The 12,325-nt window shown below is 40.6% G+C and overlaps 1 protein-coding gene across 2 annotated transcripts in view; it reads left to right on the forward strand.

Annotated features, from left to right (window-relative positions):
- The first annotated feature begins 353 nt into the window (after window positions 1-353).
- Window positions 354-12,325, forward strand: part of SOX30 (SRY-box transcription factor 30) — a 35,259-nt gene continuing 23,287 nt past the window's right edge. The window contains exons 1-4 of one of the 2 annotated variants that reach the window (XM_032337173.1): window positions 360-1,748; window positions 3,526-3,765; window positions 5,167-5,346; window positions 11,772-12,264. In XM_032337173.1, coding sequence (XP_032193064.1) covers window positions 737-1,748; window positions 3,526-3,765; window positions 5,167-5,346; window positions 11,772-12,264 — 1,925 coding nt within the window. In that variant the 5' untranslated portion in view covers window positions 360-736. Of the gene's footprint in view, window positions 1,749-3,525; window positions 3,766-5,166; window positions 5,347-11,771; window positions 12,265-12,325 lie in introns of both variants that reach the window. The other variant, XM_032337174.1, reaches the window with a different exon arrangement.

A 12,325-nucleotide genomic window follows, 5' to 3' on the forward strand; every position in this document is an offset into this window, starting at 1 on the left:
ATCCAGGCGAAAGATGATGGAAGCTTGGAGCAGAGTAACGGCGGTGGAAGGCCATGAGGATTTTTTTAGGAGACGGATTTGGCCTGTGTTTCTGCAAGTAGGGTCCAAAGAACCTTATGATTAATTCAAAGTTTAATAGTACAGTTATTGCACAAAAGGGGGAGTTGCAAAGCCTCCCCCTTTTCCCCTTGGTATGGATCCAAAGGCCCCCAGTGATGCCCGACGCCTTCAGTGTACTCGGCAGAGCAAAGCGCACACACAGGGCCAGGTTCCCCACGCCGCGTACGGGACTCACTGGACTTTATCCTCCGGAGGTCAGTGGCGTGGAACCGCTCCGTCTCCTGGGCAACACCATTGTCGGGCTCTCCGGCCGGGGGAGGGGTAACTAAGGACAACGGCCGGATGAGAACTCCGGAAGAGAGGCAAAGTCAGAGGGGGAAAATGGGCAGCACGAGCCACAGCCCAGGCCACCGCGGGTGATTCGAGGGCGCAGCACGAGGAGAGAGCCGAGGGCCGGAGAGGCCGCAGAATGCGTCTGTGATTGGAGGGCCGGGGGTATCGGGACGCTTGTGATTGGGCGAGGCCAAGACGAAGGGCCGCTTTTTGAACCGCGTAGGGTTCTGGGTAGCAAGGACCTTGGAAGGGTCTTAACCGAAAGGGGGAGGGGGAAGGTCGCCAACAAACGGCTGAGCTCACAATCCGGGCCGGGACCCGGCCGGGGCGTCCCCCTCCCCCCATGGAGAGAGCCAGGCCGGAGCCGCAACCTCAGCCGCGCCAACTGCCGCGGGCGACCCCGCCGCGCCCGCTCCGCCCTGCTCCCCCACAGCTGCCGGTCGAGGGCGCCTCCTTTAGGGCTGCGGCCGCGGAGCACCCCCCGTCGCCGCCCACCCCGTGCGCGGCCGCCATTGCGACCGTGGCCTCGTCGTGCGGGGAGGCTCAGGCGTCGGGTGTACAGCCCGCGGCGCGGCGACTGCTGCAGGTGAAGCCGGAGCAGGTGTTGCTGCTGCCGCCAGGGCCACCGCTGGCTCAGGCCCGGGACGAAGGCGTCGTCGCCTCACCGGCGCAAGCACGGCTGCTGCAGCTGAGGCCCGAGCTGCTGCTGCTGCCACCGCCTCCGCCCGCGTCCGACGGCGCCCCCTGCCGACCGGAGCTGCACCCGCTGCAGTCCCGAGCGCTGCACGTCAAGGCCGAGAAGCAGGAGCAGGGGCCCGACTTGGATCCGTCGGCGGGGACGCGAAGGCCTGTGGAGGCAGGCCCTAGGGCCTCCAGGACGGCCAAGGTAGAAGGCCCGGGGCCAGCTCTCGACGGCCACGGAGGGGACGAGAAAAAGGGCAGGCTGGAAGCGGAGGAGGTCATGAGGGACGTGGTGAAAGGCGGGGAGGGCAAAACCCTGGCGACCATCAGAGAAGGAGTCATCAAAACAGAGGAGCCCGAGAGACTCCGCGAGGACTGCAGGCTGGGCACGGAGCCCGCGTCCAATGGCCTGGTCCACGGCAACAAAGAAGTCATCCTAGCCCAGCCATCCAGTGCCTTTGGGCCACACCAGCAAGACCTCAGGATCCCTTTGACTCTCCACACGGTCCCCCCTGGGGCCCGGATCCAATTTCAGGGACCTCCGCCTTCAGAGCTGATACGGTTGACCAAGGTCCCCTTGACACCAGTGCCTATTAAAATGCAATCCTTACTGGAACCTTCTGTAAAAATTGAAACCAAAGATGTCCCGCTCACCGTGCTTCCCTCAGATGCAGGTATTAGACGGCAGGGGAATCTGGTTTTCAAACTTCGCCTATGTTGCCCCATAGCTGACATGTCAGCAGTTCAGAAGCCTAAACTAGAAAAATAAAATCATGGAACTGATTGATTACAGGGCAAAGTCCGCACAGGTATCACTTCCAGTTGACTTGTACACATACCAGTAAAATACACTAAGATGTTCCAAGATTCCCATTTTTCTAAAAATCTATTTTAAGGCCCAGTGAATGATGAGTTTTAGAGGTGACTAATGTTTATACACAAAATAGGAATATTCTCACTATAAACACCATTATGTCAGCCCTCAGTTTCTATGCTACACTTTGTTGTAGTAGTTCAGTATTTTTATGTGTATCAAGAAAATTTTATTTTTATAAAAACATTTTATTTGAGAAAGTGAGTGAGTGAGAGAGAGAAAGCACAAACGAGGGGAGGGGCAAAGGGAGAGGGAGAGCTGACTTCCCACTGAGCAGGAAGCAGGACCTGAGGCTCCATCCCAGGACCCTGGGATCCTGATCTGAGCCAAAGGCAGATGCTTAATAGTCTGAGCCCCCCAGGTACCCCAAGAAGAATATTTTAAATAGTGTTTAATGAAAAAATGTTTATATTCAAATAGGAAAGTTTGTACTGAATTTGGAGGTGATTTGTCTTCTTTAAAAATGAATAGTAACCATTTTTCCAAGAAAACAGTACAGGATTAATGTAATACTTTAGTATTCTAAAAGTTAAGAATGTAGAGAAATACAGAAAATGAAGATAGAATAAGCTAGAAATTGTTTTCAAAAATGACCATAGTTAGCAGTAACAACTAATAGATATTTTGTCACTACTCATTATTTATAAATATATAGTTAGGAAATTCTTAAGATTTAATTCAGATAATTTTATGCCGATGTCATGGAAAATCATACCATCAGTTCATATTTTTATTCACCTTATATTTGCTGTTTTCTTATTTTCCTTACTGATCTTTCCATGTCATCCTCTTTCTTTTATAAACTTCATTTTCTGAAGGAGAGAAAGGGAAATATTTCTTTATAATATTTAATCCTTTGTGCATCTTAAAAAATTTTGTATAATAAGTAACTAAAATAAGAGACAATATAAGAAGTTTATGGACAGTTGTTTTTGATGAATTAGGTAAGAGATGTGAATTTAGCCACCGTCCTTTATTGTAATTTCAACTGGTTCTATGACTCTCTAAAAGTCACTTTTATTATTTTTCTTCTATTTTTTTCTCCCAGGTCATAGGATTAGTGTCAATCACCCACTTTGGCAAGAGCTTCACTTTCATAATGAAATAGAATATAGTATATTACAAATATTTTTACTTAACGGACACTACAGGGGCATGTAAATGAGTTCCTTTAAACATTTAGGGAGCACCTAGCTGGTGCTAAGATTATAGTTATGAGTAAGTCCTAGTTCCTGTTCCCCAGTAATAGAAGATTTTAAATGGGAAAGAAACTAAATGTTAACTATTGGTAGAGGTATTACCAAAGCCCAAGGAAGTAATAAGCCAACAGTTTACGGTGTCTTCAACATTATCACTCCTACAATATCTTCAACAATATTTTTTTGAGGAAAAGAAGAGTCTAAGCTGTAGTTTAGAATGCTGAGTTCAGGGGTTATGAGGCATTCTGGAATACTGGAAGTTCTTTGTATTTCCTCCAGTTAAAAATAAATATAGATGAAGGTGCACTTCATTTTAACATTGTGTTTGCATCTATGTGTATGGCACATTAATTCAGTCTTTTAATTTTTGTCATGTAGGAATACCAGATACTCCCTTCAGTAAGGACAGAAATGGTCATGTGAAGCGACCCATGAATGCATTTATGGTTTGGGCAAGGATTCACCGGCCAGCACTAGCTAAAGCTAACCCAGCAGCCAACAATGCAGAAATCAGTGTCCAGCTCGGGTTAGAGTGGAACAAACTTAGTGAAGAACAGAAGAAACCTTATTATGATGAAGCACAAAAGATTAAAGAAAAGCACAGAGAGGAATTTCCTGGTAATCAAATGAAACTTCTTTCTAATTTAAATTGATTTAGGTAAAGATTAGACAAAAATGCATATTTTTTCTAATCTAATATGTAAAATAAAGAGAATAAAGGCTAATAGTATAGTAATGATGGAATTGACTCAGGGCATACATTTTCTTAAATAGAAGCAAGTAGAGGAATATCTGGTCTCATATTTGCTAACTAATAACAAACCGGGGGACATAATTTTGCTGTGGTTTTTTTTTTTAAATGGGTTTTATTTATCTACCTGACAGTCAGTGATCACAAGTAGGCAGAGAGGCAGGCCGGCGGGTTGGGGGGTTGGGGGAAGCAGGCTGTTGAGCAGAGAGCCCGATGTGGGGCTTGATCCCAGATCCCTGGGATCATGACCTGAGCAGAAGGCAGAGGCTTAAACCCACTGAGCCACCCAGGCACTCCTTTTACTGTGGTTTTGATTAAATATACAGATATGAACTTAATGAAGTTAAACTCCAGAATGTAAGTCTACAATTTTGCAAATATACTATAAAATGAAGAGTTAAAATCATAGCAACAGAAACAAATATGCATCATACACTTAAAGACAATGAGAATGCAGGATTGGCACCAGGCTCCATTTTGATGTTATATAGTTATCAGTACACACTTATGTCTTCTAATTGCCAAATTTATCCTCATCATGATGTAGTTTGAAACAATTTCTGATTTACTCCCCAGCCATGAGGGCATTTTGATTAAGCTTGGGTAAAGGCAAAGTGTATGGCCAACATGATCATGCATGATGAGAAAATATTTTTTTCTAAAATATGAGAAGAAAGGTTTTGGGTATCAGAGTCAACAGTTACAGAGAACCAGTTATTCTGGTTATACAATGGCTGCAAACTGTTAAACTCTATTCTTCTGACTTTGGAAGGAAATTGGGTTGTTTGTGGACTTGAGACTGCCAAGTTTAGGAGAGTGACTCTTCCTAAGCTAGGTATAAAAATAGTGACTGGTCATTAATGACCATTCCATTGTAATATATAGACAATTATATCTCATAGAAAGTGAGGGAACAGGAGGAAATGAATAGCTTACAGGGGCATTGTTTTATAGGTAAAGGAAAAGCTTTGGGATTCAAACTCAGTTTCTTTAATATTGATTTTACTGTGGATTCAGTATGTGTCTTTGGATATAAAACATTTGATCTCACTCTTCCTTTGAATTATGGGTTACAATATTGACCACTAGTTGGGAACTATATAGACATTAAAATGCACAGAAATTACATAATAAAGTTGGAAAAGACATTTTACTTTAGACAATAATTTGTTTTTTTAAGAAGTTTTTTTTTTTCTGTGAAAAGAACTATTTAAAGGCTAAATAGGGTCCTTATGTTCAATTTAAAAATTGCTTATCTTCTTCTATAGGTTGGGTTTATCAACCTCGTCCAGGGAAGCGAAAACGCTTCCCTCTAAGTGTTTCCAATGTATTTTCTGGTACCACACAGAATATCATCTCTACAAATCCTACAACAATATATCCTTATCGCTCACCTACCTACTCTGTGGTAATTCCCAGCCTACAGAACACCATCACTCATCCAGTTGGTGAGTTTATTATAGATTATGAATTTTTAAAAATATTTTATTTATGTATTTGACAAACAGAGATCACTAGTAGGCAGAGAGGCAGGCAAAGAGAGAGGAGGAAGCAGGCTCCCCGCTGAGCAGAGAGCCCGATGTAGGGCTCGATCCCAGGACCTGGGATCATGACACGAGCCAAAGGCAGAGGCTTCAAACCACTGAGCCACCAAGGCATCCCTGTAGATTATGAATTTTTAGCAGTTGTGTGAAAATTTTACCTTTAGTTGAAATTTTGTTTTTGTTAACTTAAGAATTTTTAGAACAATAGTATTAAGAGAAATAATCAAGAGGAAAGTAAAAACATAAAATTGGAGAAAGAAAAATTTCAGTAGATATGAAAGCATTTGGGTTTGCCAGAGTAGCAAATGTTCTGTGTGTAAAACCTCAGAGTATTTAACTAAATTGGATAAGCCCATAGATTAGGCAGATAATGCAGGAAATGATGAGGTAATTCAAAAGGAAATAGGAGTATCTTTTTACTATTAGCATAAAAGAATGCCTTGCTAATGGGGTACAGAGCATCCTGTTCTGGAGTTTAGCAATGATGACTGATCTGTTAAGACCATTCTCTTGCTGCTCTAGATAAGCGGTGGAAGTAATCTGTTTTCTACCAAATATTTGGTTCTCTATATTGTCTTTACCTAAATTTGTCCTCTATTATCAGTTCTTTATAACATTCCTGTCTGTTCCTTTCAATAACCTAAAGTTGAAAAACTAGTATCTTAAGAACGTGTTGTAGGGCTGTCCCATCATGGGTTTGTTCTTCCAGAATCTCTTTTAACCACCTCTTAGGCAGAGCTTTATATATTCACTACTTACTATTACTTGGCCTAAAACTACTGCTCTTTCCAGTTTCCACCTGCTCCGATCCTTTTGGTAATAAAGCCACCCCTATGTGCTGAGAGGTTTAGATATCTTAAAAATTGACTTCTTAGAATATTACACATTTTCAATGTTTTTTTTCTATGTGTATCATTATAGCAATTGACAGCAACAAAGCCACAGTCAGGATGTCTAGTCTCAAGAGAAAGATGCAGAAAGCTCATTCTATTGCCCTATTCTCTTCCAGCACAGTCAAGCACTTCCATACTTCACTATTTGGCAGTATCTCCTTTAATTCTGTATTTCAACCTAGGCTTTTATGCTTTTCTTAACTTTCTTTGTTTTGTCTGCTATGTTATTTATGATTTCTACCTTCATAATCTATATGTTTTCTCGTTATTCCTTTTTCTAAGACCTCTCTTTTATCTGCTTCTATCCACAGTTAAATGCCTTATGAGACCATTTGTATTTACTTCAGCTAATATTTTCTCAGTTCTGACTTGGAGTTTCTTTACAGATCTTAGGTGGCATTCACCTAAGATTTACTTCTATTAATTTTGTCAATCTGGAATAGAACACTCTGTGAACTTGCCATTATACCACAGTAGTGTATATATTCTTAACATATGTGCTATGAAAATGAATTGGGGTTCAGACATCTTACAGTCTTTTGTGTCAGAAGGGGTTTATTGAGTCTTTCTGTTCTTCTCTCTGTTCTTCTTTCAGTTGCCTTTTACACTGTAATGACTATTCCATTGATTCCACTGGGTTTCTTCTTTCTGTGATAGAGTCATTTAGCATTGACTTCGAGGTCCCTCAGATATGGCTCCTTCAATTTTCCTTTGGACTGCCTAATTTTTATTTGCACTTATACACTTATTTTACACATTTGGACAAGCTTTTCATCTTTAAAGGATGTCTTTCCTTTTTGATAGGTTCTCTCTGATTTGCTCAGTTAACCATTAAAACTTTCTGATTTATTTGAGGCACAATTTTTCCTTCTGGGTTTTTAGCATTATCATATAAAATAGCCTTCATTTTTTAATGAACTCTTAATTTTAGTTATCCCTATTAGCTTTATTTCCCCCTAGCTGACATCTGTATTTCCAAAAATCTAATAACCCCAGGGTGGACTTTTTTGTCTTTTCTTGTTGTTGTTAAGATCTTAATATAAATATGTTGTGATCACTACTGCCTATATATTTCATATACAGAATTCATGCACTTTATATTAGTCTTTATCCATTATTTGGTTCTCAAAGTTATCTCATTTTACTGTGTATTCTACTAAACCTATTTGTTCTAATAAACAATTATGTGTTATGTATTATAATACATAAGATGCAAGCATCTTAGTGTATTTTTATCTCATGAAGTTAATCTATTTGAAATCTAGCAATATAATTTGGTATTCTCCCTTGTTTTGGTGAATATTTCTATCTCAGATGTTTTCTCAGTCTGTAGTATATTCCACTGTTATATATGCATGCCTGCCTACCTATCCCCATTACATAATGTTTATTAAGTACTAAATATAGGTCAAACTCTGTGTTTGAGATAGAATACAAAGGTATTTTGATAGTCTCCTATTGAAGAGCTTACAGGGTAGTTGTAGAAAGAATAGATAACAATACAAGTAATTTTACTATTTCTTTGATGGCATCTATAGCACCTTATCTGTTATTATTTCTATGACCAATGCATTGTGTCCACTGTGTCTTTCATATTTAATTCCATATTCCAAGCTCTTCTATTTCTCATTTCCAAAAATGATTACAGCATGATAATCCAGAATTCTTTTTAGATATCTTTCTTTTATCAAATGTCTTTGATGCTGGCTATGCCAGCATTCTCATATTATATTAAATATCAAATTTGTTTATTTTAATGTCTTCTAGAACTCTGGTGGAAGCTATATTTATTTTAGGCTGGCTTTTATTTTTTTTTTAAAGATATTTTTTTAAATTTATTTATTTGACAGAGAGAAATCACAAGTAGATGGAGAGGCAGGCAGAGAGAGAGAGAGGGAAGCAGGCTCCCTGCTGAGCAGAGAGCCCGATGCGGGACTCGATCCCAGGACCCCGAGATCATGACCTGAGCCGAAGGCAGCGGCTTAACCCACTGAGCCACCCAGGCACCCTAGGCTGGCTTTTAAATGTCACTTTATACATAATATGAATTTTCTGGTGAATTATTTTGTTCTCTACATTTTATTTCTAAAGCCCAAAATTGGTTTGCCTTATTATATTATCAGTTGACATCTTTCACTCTTCTGAATTTATATTTTCTCTAAATTTTTAATTTAAAACTTTTACTACTATTTTAGTTGTTTGGTAGTAGATATATGGTGCCTTTTCAGTTATTTAACTGAAACAAACCAAAAAACCTCCATTATTCTGATACTGTTATAATCCAAAAAAGTCTGGCCTTCTCTTTGCCTTAAGATCCATTCCAGCAAAGTATCATGTCCATGAGAAACACAAATCTAGGCTCAAAAATTCTTTGAAAAGTGATGTAGTTCTTTATTGTAGGTTTTCTTGATGGGGGCAGGGAAGGAAGAATCACATGGTTCAACATACTCTAAGTCATCTTGGGGCTCCTCGTTACCATTGTTTCTTTACAAATTCTCACTTTTTTTTTTTTTTTAAATCAGTTCCGTGTTTATCCCAATTCTCCATTCCCCATCTCTGTCTCTGTGTCTCTGCCTGTTACTCCATTTCTCTCCCCTCTCCTTCTCTCTCTGCCTCTCTTACTGTTCAGCCACATGCTGGTCCTTCTCTCCAGACTACCTCCATACAACTTTTTCTTGTAGAGAAATTTGGTCTGTTCTCAGTTTCTGCCATTCTTCATTCCTTCACTATTTATCCCAGTCACACAACAAAAGCCTCAGTGCACCCTCTGTCCAGGCAGTACAGACGGTGGATTCTTTCCCTTTTGGAGAGATGGTGGGGGAGTATTGAAAATTAATAACTTCTTTTGTTCCTGTCGTATTATATCATAGATCTAGAATTCTTCTCTTTATCTCATGTAATGATTAGATAATGCTAGCTGCTTTATAAGCACCTAAACATAATGGTTTAAACAGAATTATGGTTTATTTTTATCCATTTAAAGTCTAAAATAGGTATTTCTAGTCAGTGTACAGATGTCTTTGAAGGAGTGACTCCTGGGCACAAACTACTTCTCTGCTGTGGCACTGCCATCTTTCATATGTGGCATCCAAGGCCACTGGACTAGTGTGCATGAATCTACAGAACAGGAAAGAGCATGGAAGATAATACCTGAAGGTTTTCAGGGGCCAGGCTCAGAAGTGGTGCACATCTCTTCTACCTTCCATTAGGTAGCTCTTGGCCACATGGCAACTCCTCTGACTGCAAGGGAGGATGGGAAAGATAATTTAACTATGTGCTAGAAGAAGAGAAAACAGATGACTGGCTAGTTTTTTCAATCCCTTATCTAAAGTTTGATACATTAGAGCTCTGCCCTTCCCACAAGTCTTCTCTCTTCACTGACAGTTTATGGAAATGACTAGATGTTGCAGACTTTAACTTCCTGCTTAGCAACCAGAATTTCAACATTTAGGACATCTTCCTTATACTTCTATGTAACTCTCTATGCATCTATTTTATTTTTAACCTCAGACCAAAACAGTGCCTGACATATGTTGGTTACTTGGTGAATATTGAGTTAAAGGATGCATGATTTATCATCTCATGCCTCGTACTGCCTTTTTTTAGAAATATCTTCGGTAAAAAAGAACATTTCGTGTCAGCGAAAAAATGAGTTCCTTCTTTCTTCAGTAACTAAAACAATACCAGTTGGTCTATATAACTTTACTTTGCCTAGGAAGATCATACTTCTTTACTGAGGACTAAAAGCTTCTTGTACTAGCTATAGGGAGGAGAAGCCTGGGTCAGAGGTCTAACTTTTAGGAGCAGATGTTTTGAGTACAGTGATAATTCAATTACAAGTCATTCTGGCTTCATGGTTGTTTAGATAAGGGAGTTCTCCTTATAGCAGATCAGTGGTAGAAGTGCTATCAGGTATAGGTTTATTTGTTAGGGTTTCTTTTCCCCCATCTAGCCATAGCTTTCTAACTATTATTAGCCAAGTTCCATGCCAAAAACTTGGATGCAGGTTTGAAAGAAAGTGCTCCTGCTCTCAAGCTTCCAGTTTTATGATTGTGGGTAGGGGTGGCAGAGAAGTAACAGAGATTTATAACATTTTGTGATAAGTTATAGACTTACATGTTCTAAGGGAACATGGAAGAGAGAAATTATTTTATGCTTGATCAATCAAGAAAGGTCTAAGGCCTGTGCCTCATGGGGGCCGGGGGAGGGGGGCACATAACCTTAACAACTATGAGTCAGGACAGCTTCACGCACACCCTGACCCTGTGTTGTCTGTGCTTGACTGGGTCAGGGGCCATTTTTGAAACAGATAGATCGATCTCTTAATTCCCTACTTGTAGGTTTAGGAGGAGCATTATATTCCTTTTCTGGAGAGAAAGAAGGAAGGAAAGGCCTTCCCTGGGCAATGCTAAGAAAAGATCTACATTTCTTTCAGCCTCTTGCAGAGACATATTTCTAATCATAGTCTGTTCTTGGACTGCACTGGAGATCTAACTGCACTGGAATAAACCAGATCATGACTCTATTGCTGTGGCTTCCCTCTATATTTCTTTGGAAAAGTTTAATTAAGTTTAGGCTAAATATGCTATTTGAATAACTTGGTGACTCACTCAATTAGTAGTCCTCTCTTGTTCAAGAGCATGATTGTTTCACCTACCTATTAAATTCTGCCATATTTGTTGTGCCTTGCTGCAAAATACTGTTTTCATATCTGTCACAAATTGTTGACCTGTGGCAAGTCCTCTTCTCACCTGGGAATTGCCTTTTGTAATAGCATTGACATTGAATGCAATGAAGCAAAATTAAATGTAATTCTAATGTCAATTTAATATAGGGAAGTATATGCAATAGTAGAAAAATGACCCATATACTACCCTGAAATCTCAATATTCAAAGGAAGGTTAACATATTTACACAATAGAAAATTCAAACAGTACCAGTAGATATATAATAAAAGTCTAGCTGCCCATTGTCCTGTCCCTTCTCCCAGATGATTGTTCCTTAGAAGTAACCACTGTCAGTAGTTTCATATTACTTTTTTAAAGAAACATTTATATATACACATTAGCATTTGTATGTTTTCATCTTTCACTCAATCACTCAACTTTAGTCCTTTACTCATCCTTTCAGAAATATTTGCTGAAGGCCATACAGACTTTTGAGCCCTGGATATACAGCAGGGAGCAAAACAGAACAGGTCTCTCTTCTCATGGCACTTAGAATCTAGATGGGAAAGAGAGACAAAAAATATATATATAAACAATTATTTCAATTTGTTCAAATTCTATAAAGGAAAAAGAGTGGTGTGGTGTGGTAATGTTATTAGGTGAGATGGTTAGTGAGGACTTCTGGTTGTACAGTTTATTAAATTCTGGATAAAGAAAAACATGGAGCAACTCAATTAATGCCAGACCTATGCTGTTTTTATTTCTGAAGGTGACGCCCCACCTGCCATCCAACTGCCCACACCTGCGGTCCAGCGCCCAAGCCCCATCTCACTTTTCCAGCCCAGCGTCTCCAGTACTGCCCAGGTGGGCATCCAGGCTCCAAGCCTGCCCCTCCGTCCAGCACTCCCACCCCAGCGCTTTGCGGGGCCCTCCCAAACAGACACTCATCGGCTGCACTCCGGAGCCAGTCGCTCCGTGAAGAGACCTACTCCCGTCTCTCTGGAGAACACCAACAGGATTCCAACTAGTGCAAGTACTGCCCATGCCAGATTTGCGACCTCAGCCATCCAACCTCCCAAGGAGTATCCCAGCGTTTCCACTTGTCCCAGAAGTGCTCCAATCCCCCAGGCTCCTCCTATTCCACACTCACATGTCTACCAAGCTCCTCCCCTTGGCCATCCAGCCACGTTGTTTGGGACACCACCACGATTTTCTTTTCATCACCCTTACTTCCTACCTGGACCTCACTACTTCCCATCAAGGTAAATGAACATTTTTTTTCTTTCACCTGAAGACACATATAGCTAATGAATTTTTACCTCT

The sequence above is a fragment of the Mustela erminea genome, chromosome 3 (assembly GCF_009829155.1).
Source record: "Mustela erminea isolate mMusErm1 chromosome 3, mMusErm1.Pri, whole genome shotgun sequence".
Lineage (NCBI taxonomy): Eukaryota > Metazoa > Chordata > Mammalia > Carnivora > Mustelidae > Mustela > Mustela erminea.